This window comes from Aplidium turbinatum, chromosome 1, assembly GCF_918807975.1.
Source record: "Aplidium turbinatum chromosome 1, kaAplTurb1.1, whole genome shotgun sequence".
Taxonomy (NCBI): domain Eukaryota; kingdom Metazoa; phylum Chordata; class Ascidiacea; order Aplousobranchia; family Polyclinidae; genus Aplidium; species Aplidium turbinatum.
This window is the reverse complement of record NC_137472.1, coordinates 30,286,109-30,307,974: the sequence shown is the minus strand read 5'-3', so window position 1 is coordinate 30,307,974 and position 21,866 is coordinate 30,286,109. Positions and strand designations below refer to the sequence as shown.

General features: G+C 36.4%; 1 protein-coding gene across 1 annotated transcript in view; it reads left to right on the top strand.

The window, feature by feature from the left end:
* Positions 1 to 352: 352 nt before the first annotated feature.
* LOC145774095 (multidrug resistance-associated protein 1-like) overlaps positions 353 to 21,866 on the top strand; it is a 36,222-nt gene continuing 14,708 nt past the window's right edge. The window contains exons 1-17 of the mRNA XM_082585247.1: positions 353 to 482; positions 1,146 to 1,319; positions 3,027 to 3,155; positions 3,380 to 3,514; positions 3,980 to 4,084; positions 4,677 to 4,738; positions 5,480 to 5,608; positions 5,790 to 5,856; positions 6,374 to 6,519; positions 7,462 to 7,639; positions 8,537 to 8,698; positions 9,343 to 9,501; positions 9,619 to 9,756; positions 13,441 to 13,587; positions 13,852 to 13,936; positions 20,532 to 20,598; positions 21,264 to 21,390. Of these exons, the coding sequence (XP_082441373.1) occupies positions 435 to 482; positions 1,146 to 1,319; positions 3,027 to 3,155; positions 3,380 to 3,514; positions 3,980 to 4,084; positions 4,677 to 4,738; positions 5,480 to 5,608; positions 5,790 to 5,856; positions 6,374 to 6,519; positions 7,462 to 7,639; positions 8,537 to 8,698; positions 9,343 to 9,501; positions 9,619 to 9,756; positions 13,441 to 13,587; positions 13,852 to 13,936; positions 20,532 to 20,598; positions 21,264 to 21,390 (2,058 nt within the window). The 5' untranslated portion in view covers positions 353 to 434. The remainder of the gene's footprint in view (positions 483 to 1,145; positions 1,320 to 3,026; positions 3,156 to 3,379; positions 3,515 to 3,979; positions 4,085 to 4,676; positions 4,739 to 5,479; positions 5,609 to 5,789; positions 5,857 to 6,373; positions 6,520 to 7,461; positions 7,640 to 8,536; positions 8,699 to 9,342; positions 9,502 to 9,618; positions 9,757 to 13,440; positions 13,588 to 13,851; positions 13,937 to 20,531; positions 20,599 to 21,263; positions 21,391 to 21,866) is intronic.

The window sequence follows — 21,866 nt, the reverse complement described above, 5'->3', positions numbered from 1 at the left end:
AAACTTCACTCTGTTAATTTCTATAATCGGGCCTTTGCCAGTGGTTCAAAGACTTTACAAGTAGGCTACGTTATGATAAACTCTCAGGAACTCTCAGAGACGCTTTCTCATTCAGAGGAAAAATATTCGATTCCACAATCAATTTTTTCCCCAAAATTCCTACTTGTATCCTAACTTCTTCGAGGTTTGCAGATTGTTTGATCTGTTCTGTCAACAATATTTATTTCAGTCAAACTATAATGCTTCAAACTTATTTTAGATACTAATAGCTAGATAAGTTTATCTTTATACTAATAAATGTGAGCAAAAATTTAACTCCTACAACTTTTTAATTAGGCCAAGTAGGATCTAGGGTAAATATTTTAAGTTTTAGGAGTTGCTTTTACTGTGCAGGCCTACTATACCATCAGAACCATCAGAAACTAACATATACGATGAATTCAAACCAGTGGTTGTACGATTATTGCAATTCCACGTTCTGGGTGAGCTATTTTTTGTACATCTAACAAACAAAATGAAGCAACGACACAGCATTGAAAGTAATATTATACAAAAGTAAGCTAAAATTGCAAACATATTCGGTAATGCGCATGTGTTAGCCCTTATCAAGTACCTGAACATTGAATTTCTATAAATCAATTAGGCTACGTCATTCACAAGAGTGAACCAAACAGGGCCAAGAAATGAATGCACATGGCACGACTGTTGAACGTTGATAGCATGAAGGAAATACGTCACATGACAATTTAATTAAATACGGCAGATACGAGGCACCTTGGGCACTCTGGGCAGGCTACTCCTTATTGAGGATTGCATGATTTGATTAACATATAACATAGCCTTGTGGATTTTAATGTCGAATTTGGAAGAACATTCATGTTTAATTAAAAAAAAAAACTAAGGATGGTTTGTGGTTAAGAATAATTGATGTTCAAGTATGGTCAACAAACTACCAATAAAATGTTTAGGTTGGTTAGGCTACCAACAAAATGGACTGTGATTTGTTCATCGACTTGAAAGTCAATAAAACTTGCAACTAAAAACCATGTAAGCACTTTCATTGCAAAATCATGTGGATTAATTATTGACAAAAATAGTTTTAACAAAGAAGTCAATCAACTTTCTTATTTTTGCATCTTTTACAGAATTCTTCATTGCTGTTTCAAAGCTACCCTTCTTTCACTCCCTGCTTTCAAGAAACAGTCCTAGTCTGGGTTCCTTGTGCATTTCTATGGATTGTATCAGTTTATCACTTTGTTGCTTTGAAACGCTCGATCTACTTCCCACTTCGATGGTCATTGCTCTTGTTTCTGAAACTGGTGCGTTTAAGCGTTACAATGTTTTTTGTTTTGCTGCGACTGTGGGGCTGGGTCCACGTCGATCGGATTTGAAAGACAGACTATTGATCTATAAAGCATACATACTTTATTCTGTAAATAATTGGGTGTTGATAAGAAAATACAACGCAGTTTCATTTACCCTTATCAGCCAAAAAATTGAAAATTGCTGTGAAGATGATAAACTGAAAGAGTAAAATTGAGCCAACCCTGTAACAACAAAGTATTCCAAAGTTGTTGAATAAAAGGATGCCAAATCTTTTTATATGTTTAGGTTCGATTAGTCTACTAACCTACTGAACAAAAGTGAACATTTCAAAATTAATCCAGATTCAGCAAGCGAGGTTCGTTCGCCCAGTCCACCGCAATGTGCAAAGAATCTGATATATGTACAGAATAAAAATCCTATCAAAAGTTAACGCTGCATGAAAGTGTTTGAGCAAAAAATTGCCGTTTCCCGGTCTTACACTCTTTATGTTTTTTGGATAACAGCTGTCTTTGAAAGATTAAGTGTGTGTGACTTTGGGAGTTTGAAATAAAACCATGAGTTTTTTTTCAAGTTGTCTAATCGACCGATCAGAAACAATGTTTCTCTTTGTCTTGTTGATTCAAAATTTAAACGATATGTTGTTCATCGTCGTCTTCGTGTGAGCCTCTGGGGCCAAGGGTCTATCCTTTCACCACCACAGATTCACGATGTTCCCGGACTACACTGGAAGGCTATTAGAGAACAGCCAGTCTTTGGTTTCATCATCCATGAAGCACAGACCTTCCACTCCGATAGGTGGCTTGAAGTTGGAACAGCATTGATGATGTGGTGTGCGGTTTGTTCCTCGACACCATATTCACAGGAGGGGGAAGAGGCCATTCCCCATTAGTGCATGGTTGAGGCACACCCATGCCTGCCTTTGTAATGTCAGGCCGATGGGGCGTGCGTCGGCGTCGGAGATGAACGAATGGAGTCTGGTGGTACATGACTTTCATTCCAAATTCCATTTATGGTCCGCCCAAGTAGCCGCAGAGATGTCTTGTTTATCAGCTTCGTTGATCAGAATTTGAGCGACTGACATGAGCAAGATAGGCTATGTTGTTGTTGTGAAGCAAAGAAAAACAAAAATATCCGCCAATTAATTAATGAATTTAGCGAATTTCAGTATTTATGTAGCATAACAAATGGAACATTTTCAGCAACCTGGGATAGCTGTAAAAAAAGAGAAAAAAAACTAGATGTTTTGTATCAACTTTGAAGGGGTCACGTGATCAAGTGCCCTCTGGATCTTCTGCTATTTTGACCTGTACACAAAATAAACTATGTGATGAGTTTAGTAGGCCACTTTCAAACTGTCTTAGCAAAATGGCTTTTTATTGCTTCAGTTTTGCATTGCGTTGTAAAAAGGTATTCAATAGGAAGGGAGAAACGGAAACGGAACAATGTACCGGTAATGAAAGTTCTTTCAAGCGTCTCTATTATAAAGGCCTTAAAATTACTCGAAACTCACTGTTGCAAATTTTACGCTCTAAAGACAAAATGTTGTTCCAGGCCTACAAACCGTCAATTCTCCCTTATAGCTGCAATATAAAAAATCTAAGCGCAAAATTCAACTACAAAATTGTTTATGCAACAGTTTTTTATTCAAAACGTTATTAGATTCTTTTAAATTCATAGTTTTTATATTGTATATCTCACAGATGACACTTTTGCTTATACTGGCATTAGTATTGGTACAACTGTTCTACAAAGTTTACGAGTACGATCAGTATGGGATTGAAAGTACAATTGCTACATATGTTTCTCCAGCTCTCCTGTCCGTGACATTCGTAAGTGTTATTTGTTGTTGAAATTGTAGGCAAAGAACTAACTTAGATATTTAAGCACTTCTACAAAGGCATGAAGCCCAAGCAATTTATCTTTAAAAATAATGATATTTGAAGTAGGCAAGATGTATAAAAGTTACGTATAGTATACTAAACCTTTAAGGAAAACGCAAAAATGTATTGTATTAATCAAACAGCTTGCATTAGTTTTTTCTGTATATTTTAAGGTACTGGTAGGAGTGATGATGCTTCATTCCAGAAGAAAGGGCCAAGTTTCTAGTGGAGCTTTGTTTATGTTCTGGTTTATTCTCTTGGTGTGCGGAATCATCCCTTTTACCGAAAGTATACGGCTGACCTCAAATGTAAGATCACAAGTAAATTCGTAAACTACAAGTTTATGAAATGACTATTTCTCATACTAAAATGTGCAAGCACCTTTTACTTATCTAGGCTACGTATCAGCAACCAAGTTCAGGCAACTCTTCGTTTATCCACTAATGAAATGTAGCTTCGTCAGCTTATCCAAGAACCTTCATATTACAACAAAAGTTTTTTAACAAACGTTAATGCATAATTTGGATGTTGAAAAAAGCACAGACTACTTGATGTTTGTTGCTAATGTAGATAGTCTGCCACACAACAAACATTACAATAGTTCGGATGCTTTTTTTGATAGTAATTGATATTTTGATATTTCCAATGCACCAGGCTTTTTAAAGTAACAACGCTCGTACTTTATTTTCGTTTTAATCTTTTTTGAATGTTGTTTGAACAAACCAATCATGTAATTTCTTGTTTAAATTCTGATGCATTACTCTTTTTCTCAGAAAGAAGGTGATTTATTTGACAACATAACAACTTTAATCTACTTTTGCTTGGTTCTTTTGATGTGTTTTCTGAATACGTTTGCTGAGCCAAGAGAACTGATGAAGGTAAGTTTTTGTTTTGTATTTTCCTAGATACAGAAATTAACAAACTAGCCTACATAAACAGCGAAATAAATTAAATACTACGTAGGCGTATTAAATGTTTTGCTTTTTGTCAATAAAATAAGGAATTGCAGTAATTCTATCAAAGTTAGGCTAAATCCTTTTTCCGAGCATTGACAAAGGATCTGGATATTTTTAATGTACGGTTACAAAAAAATTTCAAAAAACTGTTCGCAAGTAGCTTGCTGTACCAAAATTCTAAAAATAACTTTCATCAATAGCAAAGTCTAGAAAACAGTTTTAGCCTATTTTTCCTTGCAGAATAAAAATCAAACATTTTTAATTGTTATTTTCGGAATGCAAACTTGTTTAAAATTAGCTTAGGCTATGTATAGCAGTCATTGCCTTTCTTATTTGATCTACAACAGCACAAGGGAGGAATATGATCTATAGCCTAACTGTCTGAATTAGAAAGTATGCCATCATTTAGTGTATCAAGGGCAAACAGCTAAACCTACAAGTCTTCTTTCATACACTAAAAAAATACTTCAGCAATAACGTAAACTCATCTACAGTAATGTATATTTGTTTATAGAAAGATTGTCCGGAAAGACGGGCTTCATTTTTAAGTCAGATTTTCTTTGAATGGTTTCTTCCGTGAGTAGCTTTTTCTTTTGTGTACTTTGTATGGCTGACATGAGATTAACCAATTGAGTTTTTAGACCTTTATACATTTAAATACTTTGTGGCTAAGTCAAAAAACTATCAAGTCAAACTGTCAATAGCTATATAATTAGCCAGATTTGGCTAAATCTAAGCATTGAATTTTTGTGCGCAATTCCACTTTTGTTTTGTTTTCGGATGATTTGACCTAATAAAGCAGCCGTTCGGATTAATCTGTAACGGAATTAAATAGAATTAGCTTCATTTTGAACATTTATAATATGAATATTTGCATCTCGCAGTAAGATTAATTGTAACTATTCTGCCCGTCGTTACGCCTTTGCAATGACGTTCTGCCCGTCGTTACGCCTTTGCAATGACGTTCTGCCCGTCGTTACGTCTTTGCAATGACGTTCTGCCCGTCGTTACGTCTTTGCAATGGCGTCAGAATTTTCTATTCAATCGTGCACCAATAAGCATTATATTCTTCACACAAATTTAAAGCTGAAGAACAAACTGAACCGCAATTTATGTCATCAACCTGTCCCAATTCTCTCAGCTCATCAAGTTGAGAGGGAAGTTTGTGTGTTTTGGACATTGAGACTAAGGACTAGCTGCCATACTGGATCAAAAGAAGACATCGTATACGCAGCATCTGAATTTTAGATTGGTTCTAAATACAAAAAATTAAAGCTGTTTTTTTGTTGTTGTCGTTGAGGCCTAGTTCTTTTCCAGGATGATATGGCTTGGGTACAGAAGACCAATCGAAGCAGACGATTTGTGGAATTTGAACGACGAAGATAAAAGTGATAAAATAGCTCCAGAATTCCAGCGTCTCTGGGAAAATGAAATGGAAAAGTGCAGGTTTGTAAAAATGTCTGTTTTTAACTTTTTTCAGCGATTTTTACTCCAAAAACAAGCAGTAAACGCTTTTATTGCATTGTGAGTGAAATAATTATCCACAGTACAATTTATGATTGATATTACCTACATGTACTTACTTTGATTTTCCATTCTCATCATGATTTCATTTGTTATCGTTTAGGAAGTCAATGGACAAGGACACGAAGCATGTTTACATCAACGAAGCGGTGAAAGAAGATAAATTCAATGTAATTTATAGTTTTAGTCCATCTACAGTACAAGTAGGCTAGAAGCACTTTAGCATATGTTACATGATGTCAACGGTTGGGACACTTTATTTAAACATTGTGCATAGAAATGTTAAAAAGTGAACTTACCAACGTTTCCAATTGTATACAAGCACTAACACACCACTTGCACCATTTGTAGAGAAGTGAACAAAGATGTTTAAAAACCATTCAAAAAAGCGTTTGGTTTTGTTGAGATTTCACAACACGTCACAGTTCTATTACTAAGAAGAATCATTCAACTTTTTAATAAGAATTGATCACAAAATTTTCATTTTGTGCTTGGAGTAGGAGTAGTATTCATTATTCACAGGCCGGAGTAGGATTCATTTACTGCAGTAGTTGTTACAAAAATTTGTAATTCACTCTCAAAACATTTGCAGCCTCAAACAACCCAAGTAGGCTAACATTTGTCGTAAGCGAATGACAGGTATAATTTGCATAAAAGTTAAACTAATAAATTACGTTTTCCGTTTAGAAAACAAAGTACGATTACAGCAAGGCTCCTTATAAACCATCGCTGACACTGACACTGTTCAAGCAGTTTTATGGATCTTTCATATTCGCTGTGTTGTTTAAGCTTTGTAACGATTTGATACAATTTATATCACCTCAGCTAGTTTCGTAAGTAGCTTGTCTATTTAATTTTTTTTTTTGCATTTTTGAACTATAACTTGTTATGTAAAATTTAATTGTATTGTTACCAGGGAGTCGAACCGTTTGATTTTTCCGGTTCGGGTCCGGTTCTGGTTCAAAGATTGTTTCAAAATTTGGTTCAGTTCCGGTTCAGGTTCGAAGAAACTTAAAACCGGTTTTATAAGTTCCGGTTCGGGTCCGATAAAATTAGGCCTAGGCCTACTATTGCCCAACTACTAACTAGCCCAATTGAGCGTGAAAACCGCAAGGTTGGCAACACTGATCTCAACACTGCTTTGCTCAATTAACTTGTCTTTGTTGTTTGTTGCACAAGTTACAATCAAACTATATTGTCTATGATGTCACAGAACAGAAGTTGTTAACCTCAAAAAATTCCTCTCCAAAGCATCGATGATAGTGGATCGTGTGTTACGGAATAGGCTATAATTCATCCGTACAATGTGGCCTCCAAGATAACAACATGCTACGTACAACTTCACTTACCACAATGCGAACAATGACGTAATGCTGGAGTGAACCGCTTTTTTCAACCGGTTCGGGTTCGGTTAGGGTTTAAGCTAACTCAAATTTTCGGTTCAGTTCCGGTTAAGGTTCAGACAAAATCGCACCAAAACCGGTTTACAAAAATCCGGTTCGGGTTCGGTTCGACTCCCTGATTGTTACCATCTGTATAATTATTAAGATTGGAAATGTGTCTCTTGGAGTACTGGATACTGAATATTAACAAATTCTTTCTTGCATAAGTTAAACTTTTATATTCAAAGAATATCTGTAAAAATACCAAGACACATGTAAAAAACTATTTGTTCTTAAGTGACTTTTTATTTTATCATAAATTTGAAATATGCAATATTGTAGACCTACGAACTCGTTTGCACAATTCTAAAATTATTTTATTTGTTTTCACAGATTAATGATAGATTTCACCGAAGACTTGGGCATTCCTATATGGCAAGGATACTTCTACGCAGCGGCTATGTACATTGTTGCTGTTGTCAAGGCAATCATGTTGCAACAATACTTTCAGAAGATGACCGTTGTTGGTATGAGATTGCGCACCGCCATTATTTCTATCATCTATCAAAAGGTTTAAAATATTTGTTTATTTTTTATATATATTTTACTGTTAAATTCACTTTGGCAATCCAGTATTTTTAGTATGTGCATTTGATTAGTATCGCCCATATTTGAATATATTTATCGCCAGTAACTTAGTTTAACATCAAAAAACGTTTAGTTAGATCAGGTATGGTTATCTCATTGTAATTTGTATTCGTGGAAAGTTTATTAATTAACTAGTTTATTAGTGCAAAATAAACATAAAAATAAAATTTAGTGAATAGCGCTGTTGTTAGAAAGTGAATTGTAGGCTACATCATGAAAAGAGTAAAGCAGACTAATTCAATGTTAAATATCAGCCTCGATAGCTCAGTTGTTTAAGCGGAAGAAGAAACCGCAAGATCAAGCAGCTCTTGTTCTACTCTTTGGATGTACAATTAAGCAACGCATTTTAAAGACTGCTCTCAATTCAGCAGCTCCTATTAGTGGATAAAATAACTCACATACAAAGACATTTACTTCAACACCCAGCCAAAACTTCACTCTGACGATCTCAATGACCGGTCCTGCGTCAGCGCTTCAAAGCTTTCTTAGTATACAAGTATGCGGAACTGCCAGGATTAAGCTCTCAAAGAAGCTTTCTCAGTTCGAGAACAAACATTCCTACAATCAACAACAAACGAGCCTTCTGGCTGGAAAAATCATTCTGCCCGCAAACCTCATCTGTTCGTGCCCAGACAGCTAGTCAGTTGTTTTTTACAACTTCTGCAGACATTGAATCAAAGTCAAAAACGACTGATTTGCTGTCTGGGTAGTGACTCGTCATGTTCCTTGTGTGAACTTATGTCCTGCGAAACGAAGCATAACTCATTGCAACTCTTAGCAGACGTACAGTATTAAATCCCTTTAAAAACAAATTCTTTAGGCTCTCGTCATCTCTAACTCTGCTAGACAGAATTCGACAGTTGGTGAAATTGTAAACTTGATGTCAACGGATGCACAACGATTAATGGATCTTATGACTTACGTCAACATTTTATGGTCCGGTCCTTTGCAGATTATTATTTCAATCGTTTTTCTATGGCAGGTAAGGTTGGTACTGTTAGGTCTCGTACTTAAATTAAATTCTTAAAGCTCAACTCAGACTACAAATTAAATGAGGCTGTTCACCAGGCATTTATTTAAATAACATGATATACACAGTACGTTCTTCTGGTGCAAACTAAGCTGAACTATCACAAGATGTTTAAGGTGATAATCTGCTTTATTCCGACGTTTGGTCAATCAGTCACGACTGACTTCTTCATGGGTCTAGATTAGTTAGAGACCATCCTGTCTAGCATGGCAAAATGCAGGACCATGATGCTGTAAATTAACTGAACATGCAAAATGTTTAGTTTGCATGCTTAGTTGGTTAACTAAAACTGTTATAGATTTTAAGAAATATCAAATTCTGTTTTTAAGCGTGTTTAATTGATTGGTAAGAAAATCGTGTAGTGGTGGATAAATTTTCAACGTATAAGTTTTGAAAATTGTCAAATTGGCTAATCGGGCGATCAGAAGCAGTGTTTCTCTTTGTATTATTGATTCAAAGTCTAAACAATATGTTGTTGTTGTTAAGCAACGGAAAATCTCAATGCAATTTGTATGAAAACAAAAACATCTCCTAATTAATTAATGACTTTAGCAAATTCCAGTATTTATATAGCATAACAAATGGAACATTTTCAGCAACTCGGAATAGCTGTATTAGCCGGATTTGGCGTAATGGTGATTATGATTCCTATAAATACATTGATTGTTAAAAAGATGAGAGCAATGTCGGCAGAAAACATGAAGTTCAAAGATAAACGAATAAAATTGATGAACGAAATTTTGAATGGGATAAAAGTAAGTTTCCTGTTGAACTTTCTAGTCTATTCTTCATTTTTTGAGTAAAAGTTTAATAAAAGTGGCCTGTAAAATTAGCTGTACAAATTCAGAATCATTAATAAAAATATCAATCAGGTGTTAAAACTCTACGCTTGGGAGGAATCATTTGAAGAGCAAGTTCTCAAAATTCGCCAGTCAGAACTTCGACTGTCTCGTAAGATCGCTTATTTAAAAGCATTTTCCAGCTTTATTTGGACATCTGCTCCTTTCATAGTAAGCACTTATCTTAGTTTTATTTGAATCAGTTTTTACGTTTTTTAATCTCGTGACTTACAAACATAAATTTGCATAATACACACATGGACGGAAGACCTTGGAGAGTTTTCATATAGCCTATGTTAATTTTTTCTGCAACTTCTAAACACAGGTTACAGTTTGCTGAGTCGGCTACTTGCAGTATAGTTGATTATAGTGCGCCGCAAGAATACCAGTCACCATTAACAAATGTCACTGAAAAATCAAACTTATGGGTATTTACTCTACAGGTGACATATTTATAAATTAATGAGGTTTGAAAAATCGTTTTGATTGCAAATTCGGTTTCAAGTTATTCTGTCATAAGAACCTCCAAAAGCATAAACATAAACCGCTTTAAATACACGTTTTAATCACAAAAGTTAAACGCTTCAATATATCTGTTCATCGATGATTTTTATAGTTTGATTATATCAAGAACAGCAGAACTGCATTTGATAAAGATGAGGCTGCAAAAATTGTTTCCCAAGAAGTTCCTTTTTGCAATATGAACGTTACCAGCTATTGACAAAAGTTTTTCTGATATGGCTGAAGTTTCGGTTAGCCCCAAATGTAATTGAATACGTGAATTCAAAAAGGGCCCAATTCCACATTTTGCCAATTTTCACTTTTTTGTGTTTTTCTCCTCTTCTTAGTGTCCTCTACATGATGCGTGCAAAAACAGCCGATTTACTATAACCAAAACGTGAAAAATGCTCGGTCAATATTTCTACTGAATGCAACAAGGGCCCAACTGGTGGAATTGGGCCCTTGTTGCATTCAGTCAGCTAAAGCGAAAACAATGTTGGCTTTGTGTAGTCTGCCGGACTTTGCTCGTTGGACTTTTACAGCTGTAGCTAAATATAGCAACAGCTTACTATTTATGTATTAAACATTATTTTTGCATTTTTAGATTACTTTCTTTTGAATAAAGATTAGTAATATTAGAATTAGCAGCACTAGTTTAGTTTGTCATGCAGTCTACTGGTCTGTGGTACTGGTAGAGTAGCCCACAGCATCAGCCTTGTCGTTATAGCCTACAGTAGCCTTCAGTTTATCTCTGAATAAAAAAGGTAATTCCTATGAAGATGTCTGAACCAACAGTTACTGATGCAACTTGTGAAGAAGCTAGTGAAGTAAGAGGAAGAAAAAGAATGGGGTCGGAATGCTGCTAAAAAAATGAGGGCTGAAGGGAAAAGTTACACTGCAGGTATAATAACTTAATTTCTGTAGCAAAGAACAACTTATTTTTTATGGTTGAGTTTTTAGTTTTAGGCTAGGCCTAGCTTATAGCTTACTTAACATTACAGTAACTTACGTAGGCCTATGTCATGGACTTCTAAATAGTAGCATCTGGACTGAAAACTCAGTGGGCAACAGTAGGCCAAACAGTTGGCCAACAATGGGCCAACAGCCAAGTAACTAACCCTGTTGGCCCACTGTAAGTTTCCAGTCCAGATGCTACTATTTAGAAGTCCATGCCTATGTGTTTAATTTGGTCTTTCCTTTCAGTACTGGTAATCAGTTTCAGCAATATTTTTTTATTCTAGTTGTGCTTATGTATCATGGTATAGCCTTTCATGCAGCTATTAAGTACTGGTATCTTTAACTGTCACTACAGTAGGCTACTATTTGTTGGCACTGATAGGCTAAAGTGTTTGTTATTCTTTTATTAGATGCAAAAGAAGATGCATTATTGGGCTAACTGATGCCACAAAATGTTAGATACCAAGGAACCACACCAAAGAACAAAAGAGGGAAGAATGGCAAACAGATTACTAAAAGTGATGATATCAAGCTGAAAATCGATACTCATATTTGCAGCTTCCCCTACCTGGTGTCTCACTATGGTGGTCACGGGAACAAAAGGCGCTATCTTGGGTCTGACCTCAATGTCCTTAAGATGTATACTTTGTTTCTCGAGACACATTATCCACAACATTATGCTGAGTACAAAGATGGTAAAGACCCACAAAAGCTAGACTGTGAAGTGAAGTATCAGTACTATTATGAGTACTACAAACTAAATTTCAACTATGGCTTTGGGAGACCAAAGACAGATGTATGCACAGTGTGTGCTGAGCATGAAGCAAACATAAAGCTTGAATCAAACGCTGCCTCTCAGAGAGCACTGAAAGTCAAACTTGATATACACAAGCGAAAAGCCAAAGAATTCTTTACGCCACTGAAAGAAAAACTGCACTGGTGAAAGACCAAGAGGACACAGAGTGTCTGTGTTTTGATTTTAAGCAAAATATGCCATATCCACATATTGCAACAGGAGATGTGTTTTATAGCCGGCAGCTGTCGTTATTTGTTTTTGGTATACATTTGGCAAAAACTGGTAAAAGTCGCATATATACCTGGCCTGAAACAGAGGCTAGAAGGGGTGCAAATGAGGTCTTGAGCTGCCTTCATGACTACATCACTAATCACCTTGATGCAAATGCACGCAAATTGCATGTATTTACCGATGGGTGTCGCGGCCAAAACCACAACAATACCATGGTGCAATACCTGCATACTTTAGTATTGAATGGCAGATTTGACTCTGTAACACACCGTCTGCCCATGCGCGGTCACAGTTACCAACCATGTGACCGACAGTTCGGCATTATCGAGAGGATGCAGAGAAGACGAGACCATGTGGAGTTGTACTCCGGATGGAACGAAATGATACGCGAGCGTTTCCAGCTAACCGTCATGAAAGGAAATCAAATGAAAGATTTCAAAGCTGCACTTGGTTAATGCTACAAAACCAACGTGAAGGACTGGAAAATAACACAGTATAATACAAAGTTTTTAACTATGATGCTCCTAACAAGCTACAAATCGTAACCTCTACAGATATGAATGGAACGATCGAACAAAAGTTTCGCCTTTTAAAGCCAGCATTCACCCGGGTGGAATACCCCACTGAACCCCTACACAGTGGTCCATGTTCAGTTAATCCTAAGAAAGTAAAAGATGTGCAGTCACTGGCACGATATCTGGGAAAAAAGGGAAGAGAATACATGAAGACCTTGAATACGCACATGCCTCACGGTGAACCTGAAGAAAAGTCCGATTATGAAGAGTGACCATGACTTTGAAATGTTGTAAACATTGCTGCATGATAGTTTTGCCTTTCTCTGTGTAGTTGAATCAATCTTATTATATTCTGTGCCCATTTTCTTATTAATAAAATAGTCAAAAAAGAGTTGGTAGCACATACAATCTTGTTGATTTGTAAAAGGGCCCAATTTTGGTGAATTAACTTCCCCACAGTTTCGTAACAGAACCTCCCCCTGATGAAATTTTCATGCTTATTACTACTTACCAGTATATCTAAACATACAACTAATATTGAAGTTCCAGCACTAAGATAAATGGCAGTAAAAAATAAAACGCGTTTATCTCAAAATCACATTTCTGGTAATTGGGCCCTTATTGAATTCATGTATTCAATTGTAATTTGAGCCCAAATTAAAATTAAAATCACAATATGTAATTTATGCAACTCTGATAGTGATTAAACCACGTAGTGTGCTTAAATCACTATCTACTGTAACTACAAAAAGTTAAAGCATTAACTTGGTGTTGAAGTGAACTTGAGTAGGCCAATAAATATGTAGCATGGCCTATTGTAAGGTGGTGGTGACGTTTGTTTACTTATGTTGGTAGGTTTCCCTGGTTTCATTTGGAGTCTATCTTGCTCTCGATCCAAACAATGTTCTTGATTCCAAAACCACATTTGTGTCACTCTCACTCTTCAATATCCTTCAATTTCCATTGATGGTTTTCCCAATGATGATCACATATATTATACAAGTAAGCTAAGCTAAGTTTTTTTTTTTAAAGAAACTGGTACATTTGCAACCCATCTAAATCTTCTCAATAAACCTGTTAAAAACTGACACTACGTAAAAGAAGTTAGAGTGTTACAAAATAAACATAATGGGTTTGATAATTTCTTTTGAAACGGGTTTCGTGACTGCTATAGGATTGGAAGCTGTTGATGTAGGATTTTCCTCATTTCCACTCAAAAGGTGTTATAACTAATCTTGTTTTCGCGTTGTTTTTGTTCAACACCAGGCACAGGTTTCAATCAAGCGAATAACGAAATTTTTGCTCAGTTCCGAAGTAGATTTATCAGCTGTGGATAAAAATCCTGAATCAGGTGATCAGTTTTGTTTTCTATTCTAATCTAAGTTGTCTTTACATACATGTTGTTATCTGAACTGTGTTATGTTAAAACTTACGGTATATCTCGATATATCCTATCTTGATCATGGTCATGTTTCTGATTGCTTCAGTTTTGTGATGTTTTTTTTTCTGCAGTAGGCTATAATTCATTGAATATTTTATTTATACTTATAGACCGAGAGCCTACGACAGAAGATTTCACCCCATAAGGTACAAAAGGTTTGACCCCTTGAAGTTACTGGGGTCAACCATGTCACTCACAAAAAGTATGGAAGATTGACCGCGCCGAGTGGATCTGGTCCCTAGAGCCCCCTAAAAAGCCCAAAAAGGGGGTTAATTTCACCCCATAAGGTACATGGACCAAACTTGGTGAAAACGAAGTTCTGTGTCAGGACATCACAAAAATATCAAATCTAACAATATTTTCGAGTGGAAAGGTGATGTAAGACCCCCCCGAAAGTGACCCCCCGGGGGGTTAATTTCACCCCATAAGGTACATGGACCAAACTTGGTCAAAACGAAGTCTTATGTCAGGACATCACAAAAATATCAAATCTAACAATATTTTTGGGTGGAAAAGTGATGTAAGATGCCTTCAAAGTGACTTCCCATAATGTGACCCCCTCGGAAGGTTTATTTCACCCCATAAAGTACATGGACCAAACTTGGTCAAAATGAAGTCTTATGTTTGGACATCACAAAAATATCAAATCTAACAATATTTTCGAGTGGAAAGGTGATGTAAGATGACTTCAAAGTGACTTCCCATAATGTGACCCCCTCGGAAGGTTTATTTCACCCCATAAAGTACATGGACCAAACTTGGTCAAAACGAAGTCTTATGTCAGGACATCACAAAAATATCAAATCTAACAATAGTTTTGGGAGGAAAGATGATGTAAGACTCCCCCAAAGTGACCCCCCAGGGGGTTAATTGCACCCCATAAGGTAGGCTACATGGACTAAAGTAGGTTAAATCGAAGTCTTATTTCACGGCATAACAAAAATATCAAATCTAACAATATTTTCGGGTGGAAAGGTGATGTAAGATGTCATCAAAGTAACCCCCAGAGGGTTTATTTCATCATAGAGTACATGGACCAAACGTGGTCAAAACGAAGTCTTATAGGACACCACAAAATATCAAATCTAACAATACTCTCAGTTGGGAAGATGATAAAAGACCTACCCAAAAGTGAATCTCCTCCTATAGTTTAATTTACTTCATTCCTTACTCGAACCAACCTTGGTGTAACGGAAGTGCTATGCCAGGACAGTACCAATGGATTAAATCGAAAAATATTTTTATATAGGTTTTGGTGAAATACATTCACAAGCTGTCCCATGATGCATGAAATGGAATTATAGCCTACTTTACAAACAGTTTTTGTATAAATCATATTCAGTCAATCTAAAAAAGGCAACAGGACGTAACAATACATGGCTTTGTAACACCAAAAACAGAAAGTACATAAGAAGCATATAGGCTACAGTCATGGGCGCCGATCGCTCTCTAAGATTGGTGGGGACATTTACTAGGAAAGAAAGGGCAGACGAGCGAAGCGAGCTGAAAGATTGGGGTCTGTTCAACAAACAAACAAATAGGCCTACAGTAGATAGGCTACAAGTCTAATGCGATGTATTTTAATTGTCTGTGTCAGCATTGGACAGCAGAAGTCCAAACACTGCAACTCGGCAACGAGTCTCCGGCGAACTAAAAACGAAGTCCTTGGTTGATCCTTGGCTTGTAATGAAGGTTGATCGAATTCAAAACTTTATTGTGCACATAGCAGACCATTGCATGATTTGGCCGTTTCTGTGTCATGGTAGATCGTAACAAAGTTTTGATACGTCGCAAAGTTGAAAATTAGCGTTCAGCTGAACACGAGCGGGCTGGTGATATGAGCAAAAGTTCCACTTGCGGAAACATTTGCCGAACAGCGGATTGTATCTTCTTGAATATCATTCGAAAATCTTGTGCAAGGGACTCTGTGTCAAAGAACTGATGATAATCGTCTACCAAATGTGATTGTAGCTTTCCACTAAAGAGTGATTCTTGTAGAATTTTGTAGTGCTCAAGATCGGTCGACTTGAAATAGTCAGTAAGATTTTGCTGCGAGCTGTCAATGACTGCAAAATACTCTGACCGATCGATCTTGAAGTTTAGGAGGTTGACCATGGCCATGTCCACACTGAAGACGATTTGGAACGTGACAAGTCTTTTAAAAATTGAGTAGGGTAAGAGTTTTTTCAATTGAAAAAAAGCTGCCTGTCAGCCTTCCAACTGCTGATTTTCCTATATACAATTTTTTGCCAAACCGGTAAAGATATTTCAGCAGCTCTTAACCTCAATGTAATAATAACTGAAAAAATAGCTTTTTTCTTATACAAAAGTAACACAAGCTACACTTACTGCACTACATGCTGGTACGACTCTTTCAAAGTAATTCTAAAACTCTGCACTGTGTGGCCCTGGCGTAACCAAATTAAATACAATTTGCGAGTTACACTAGGGTTTCTCTGCCTAATAAAACATTTCTACTACGGTTGGGGCTTCCTCGCATCAAACAAAAATGTTGTCCCCTCCTTTCAACATATTTTAAACGTTTAACTGGTAAAATTGTGACATTCGGGTAATATTTTCCCTTTTACGTTACAAAAATAATGTAAAAAGATGATGGGGACATGTAAAAAGATGGTGGGGACATGTCCCCACTGTCCTATAGGGATCGGCGCCGTGGCTATACTGTAGCCAGAAAATTGATCCAAGATCTTGATACGACCACTAAATGTTGACTTAATAGAACAACTGACTATCCAAATAAGACGAAGAATAAGACGAAAAAAGTGAAAGCGACAGCAGTGACAATGAAGAATAAAGAAACGACCGTTTACATTTACACAAACAATCTCTGTTTATGAATGAACAGTTACAATAACTGATTAGAGACATGAAGCAAATGGCATTAAACAAAAATTTACTACATTGGGTTTATTGGGTTATTTATTGTAGCAGCTGGAAAATGTTCATTACTGCCTGAATTAACGTTCCAAATGATTCACTTCGAAACGTTTTGATTTGGATAGTCAGTTGTTCGATTAATTCAACATTTAGTGGTCGTATCAAGATCTTCGATCAATTTTCTGGCTACTGTAGCCTATATGCTTCTCATGTACTTTCTGTTTTTGGTGTTACAAAGCCATGTATTGTCATGTCCTGTTGCCTTTTTTCGATTGACTGAACATGATTTATACAAAAACTTTTTGTAAAGTAGGCTATAATTCCACTTCATGCATCATGGGACAGCTTGTGAATGTATTTCACCAAAACCTAAATAAAAATATTTTTAGATTTAATCCATTGGTACTGTCCTGGCATAGCACTTCCGTTACACCAAGGTTGGTTCGAGTAAGGGATGAAGTAAATTAAATTATTGGAGGAGATTCACTTTTGGGTAGGTCTTTTATCATCTTCCCAACTGAGAGTATTGTTAGATTTGATATTTTGTGGTGTCCTATAAGACTTCGTTTTGACCACGTTTGGTCCATGTACTCTATGATTTGCGTTCTCAACATCAATTGCTCTTGTGCAACCCTTCATATAAGACACAATATGGAAATCGTACCTTCCCAGTTGTTGCTGCCAGTTGCTGGAACTGTTTGCCTATTTTTGTGAAAGAAGCAGAAAATTTAAATGAATTCAAAACTCGCTTGAAAACGTTCTACTTCAATGAACATTATGACTGAAATTACCGTATTAATTATCACCATTGTCATGTACAGCGCCCAGGAGCATAGTTTGACTGTGGATGTGGCGCTATATAAATGTTGTTATTATTATTATTATTATTATTATTATTATGATGAAATAAACCCTCTTAGGGTTACTTTGATGACATCTTACATCACCTTTTCACCCGAAAATATTGTTAGATTTGATATTTTTGTTATGCCGTGAAATAAGACTTCGATTTAACCTACTTTAGTCCATGTAGCCTACCTTATGGGGTGCAATTAATCCCCTGGGGGGTCACTTTAGGTGAGTCTTACAATATCATCTTTCCTCCCAAAACTATTGTTAGATTTCATATTTTTGTGATGTCCTGACAAGACTTTGTTTTGACCAAGTTTGGTCCATGTACTTTATGGGGTGAAATAAACCTTCCGAGGGGGTCACATTATGGGAAGTCACTTTGAAGTCATCTTACATCACCTTTCCACTCGAAAATATTGTTAGATTTGATATTTTTGTGATGTCCTGACATAAGACTTCATTTTGACCAAGTTTGGTCCATGTACTTTATGGGGTGAAATACACCTTCCGAGGGGGTCACATTATGGGAAGTCACTTTGAAGTCATCTTACATCACCTTTCCACCCGAAAATATTGTTAGATTTGATATTTTTGTGATGTCCTGACATAAGACTTCATTTTGACCAAGTTTGGTCCATGTACCTTATGGGGTGAAATAAACGTTCCGAGGGGGTCACATTAAGGGAAGTCACTTTGAAGGCATCTTACATCACCTTTCCACCCAAAAATATTGTTAGATTTGATATTTTTGTGATGTCCTGACATAAGACTTCGTTTTGACCAAGTTTGGTCCATGTACCTTATGGGGTGAAATTAACCCCCCGGGGGGTCACTTTCGGGGGGTCTTACATCACCTTTCCACTCGAAAATATTGTTAGATTTGATATTTTTGTGATGTCCTGACATAGAACTTCGTTTTCACCAAGTTTGGTCCATGTACCTTATGGGGTGAAATTAACCCCCTTTTTGGGCTTTTTAGGGGGCTCTAGGGACCAGATCCACCCGGCGCGGTCAATCTTCCATACTTTTTGTGAGTGACATGGTTGACCCCAGTAACTTCAAGGGGTCAAACCTTTTGTACCTTATGGGGTGAAATCTTCTGTCGTAGGCTCCCAGACTATTAGTCTTTCATGTAATACTTTATGCTCAAGTAATCACAGTAACTCTGCAAGTTTTCTTTATTTTTAAAATAACACATTTTGAAATGAAACAAGGCTACAATCTGGGACTGGAAAAACGTAGACTAACTGTTAATTGTTTGCTTGTAGCTACTGTTTATTTGCATTTTCATCTGCAATTTACCGTGATATGATGAAGAATGGCAATACGATGCAATGCAGTAAATTAAAATTGCATTATTTCATACAGTAACTTATTTAAAATGTGATGGGTGCAAAATTTTTTTATATTGTTATAGCCTACTATAATCATAAAAATAAAGTAGATGCGTACACTTTTTGCTTTTAAGTCATAAAAACACATAGCCTATTTGTTTAGAACAGGGGTGTGCAAACCGTGGCTCGCGAGCTTAAACTTTTTGGCCCTTGGAAAGGTCTGGATTTTAAGTAACGTGTGGCCCGCATGACGACTTTCATTTATGTCTCAAGTTTGCAACGTTTAGTGAACATTATTTATTGCTTGGCAACCGGACAAGTTCAATCAATGTGAAATTAGGTTAGCTAAGCATGAGGTAGCAGTGTTGAACGGAGTGTGACTTTAGAGACTCCGGCTCCACTCCTACTTCATGAAACTAGACTACTCCAAACAATTTCAAGATTTTAGACTCAGAATCCAAATTTCAATCCTGAGTGAACAGCCAATGCGAAAAACACAAAATAGCTCAGGGGTGCAAACATTTTTGTCTACTACAATACCACGAAAATGTTTTCAGTGGAGCATATTTATAAAGATTCGAAAATCGTGGGGACAGTTTTTCTTTTACAAACAGAACCATACTGATGGGAATTATTTTGATTTAACTAAAATGCAAAGTTGCTGAACCAAACTCCGAATCCACTTTACTCCAAATCTTTTGCAAAAATGAAACTCCAAATCTACTCCATTTTTCAAAAATCAGGCAAACTCTGGTTCCACTCTACTCCGACTCCATTCTCTACTCTATGAGGTAGCTGCGCGGTAACTTATTACGTACACATTGTTATGAAATAGTGAACAACAGATATTTCAAGTAAACGCAAGTACTGGCACTTGAAAATGGACTTCTTTTTGCTGGCATTTCAATTAATGTGAATCTGAATAAAATAGTTCGGAAAATATTGCAGATGCACTTGCACATCTCTCAATAAATTAATTTCAAACTTCGTTTGCAAGCTAATGTGCCAGCAAAAATATTGACTTCTATTGGTAAGAAAGTCGCCTTTTTCATGATCAGCACTACATACTATCGCATAGTCTATGTGGAACACAGCCGTGGCCTGCGGATCAAGCTGGTCATGTGTATTTGGCCAACAGTGTTGCAAGTTTGCAAACCTCTGGTTTAGAAGATAGCTACTATTTTACCGCTTCCGCATCACTTACTTGATTGCAACTTGAAAATCCAACGAAAGAAAATAATTATGAAGCAACGTTGCTTCAAAACGTTTTTCCAATTTGACAAAATTTTCTTAAACATAAGTTTTCGAAGCTGTTTGGTTCCTCAGATAATTAATTTGCTGGCTGATGTCTTGCATGAAAAATACGCAGATTGCATTGTTTTTCTGAATAGAATAAAACTAGCAATTAATTAACTTTTCAGGTCATCAAATCATTGTTAAGGATGGCGTTTTTTCGTGGGATACAAACTCTGAACCTGCTTTACAAGAGTAAGTTTATTTTCGCTCCACGTGGATCGCAAGGTCTGAAACATAGCGATCTGTATACACAGGTCTTGACAACGTGCGAAAGGGAAGCCTTTCTGAAGGCCGAAGTATCTTCAATTTTGAAGTTTAAGCTAGATTTACTTTATATCCCTTTGAAAGGATAGTTTTGAGAATCTAATTTGCCAAAGTGTGATCAATAAATCTCAAATTACTGCAGCACTCCTAAAATACGTTACAAAATGACATTTTTTCCTAATTACCCGGTTTTGCCAGACGCTTTTTTGATTTACTGCACAACTGCCAAAATATAATCTGTTATTTAAATGGTAACGATAGCACAACAGTAACTTAAAATTACACAAAGACTGTATGTAGCAACTAGTACTCAAACTATCAACTTATAAGTACTAGCAATTTTGGCTGCTAACAGATCGGCCTTCAGTCAAATTTTAACTCACACGTTGTCATGGCATGTGTTTAAAGGTGGCCATCGTCTGAAATAAACGTATAGTAACAAATAAAATATTATACTTTCTACGTCAAATTTTCAAAGCAATTGTTGGCTACAGTAGATTTATTCTAAACATTGCAAGTATATTTTTTATTTGGATATTAGCCTACCTACACTATATCTATGGTATTTCTGCTTAACCTGCGTTGATCTTTAGCATTAATATTGCAATCAAACCGGGAGAATTAGTTGCTGTGGTTGGACGGGTAGGCGCTGGCAAATCTTCTCTGATATCAGCCTTGCTGGGTGAAATGGAAAAGGAAAAAGGATACGTTGGTCTCAAAGTACAGTAACTTCTTCTAGAAATTTTATTCGTTTGTTGAAGCCATGTATAGTTGAGGCGAATATCATTGTTACAATATATTCTATGACAAAATCTCTCTGTCAAGTGTCACACTCGCGTTTGTGAATTTGCGTATCTTGACAAAAACAAAAAGTATAATGAACAAAGGAAATTTTACGTTTGTGATGAATGGTTTTATCTTCTTGAAATTGATTTTATTTATGAACATCATTGTTGGAAGATTAGACTACTTCCTTTTTTGTGGCTTACGTATCCATCGTAGCCAACATGAAAGTTGATGCAAGTCTTACAGGAAAGATTTTTATGGCACAATAATATCTTTGATTGATTGAATTTTTATCCTCGGACAGGGCAAGCTTCTTTGAAACCTTCTGGCAGCTTTATATGGTGTCCGACGTTTTCTTCGCAAACAGGTCTTCTTGAAACAATTCTTCGTAAACAATTATTCGTAAATAA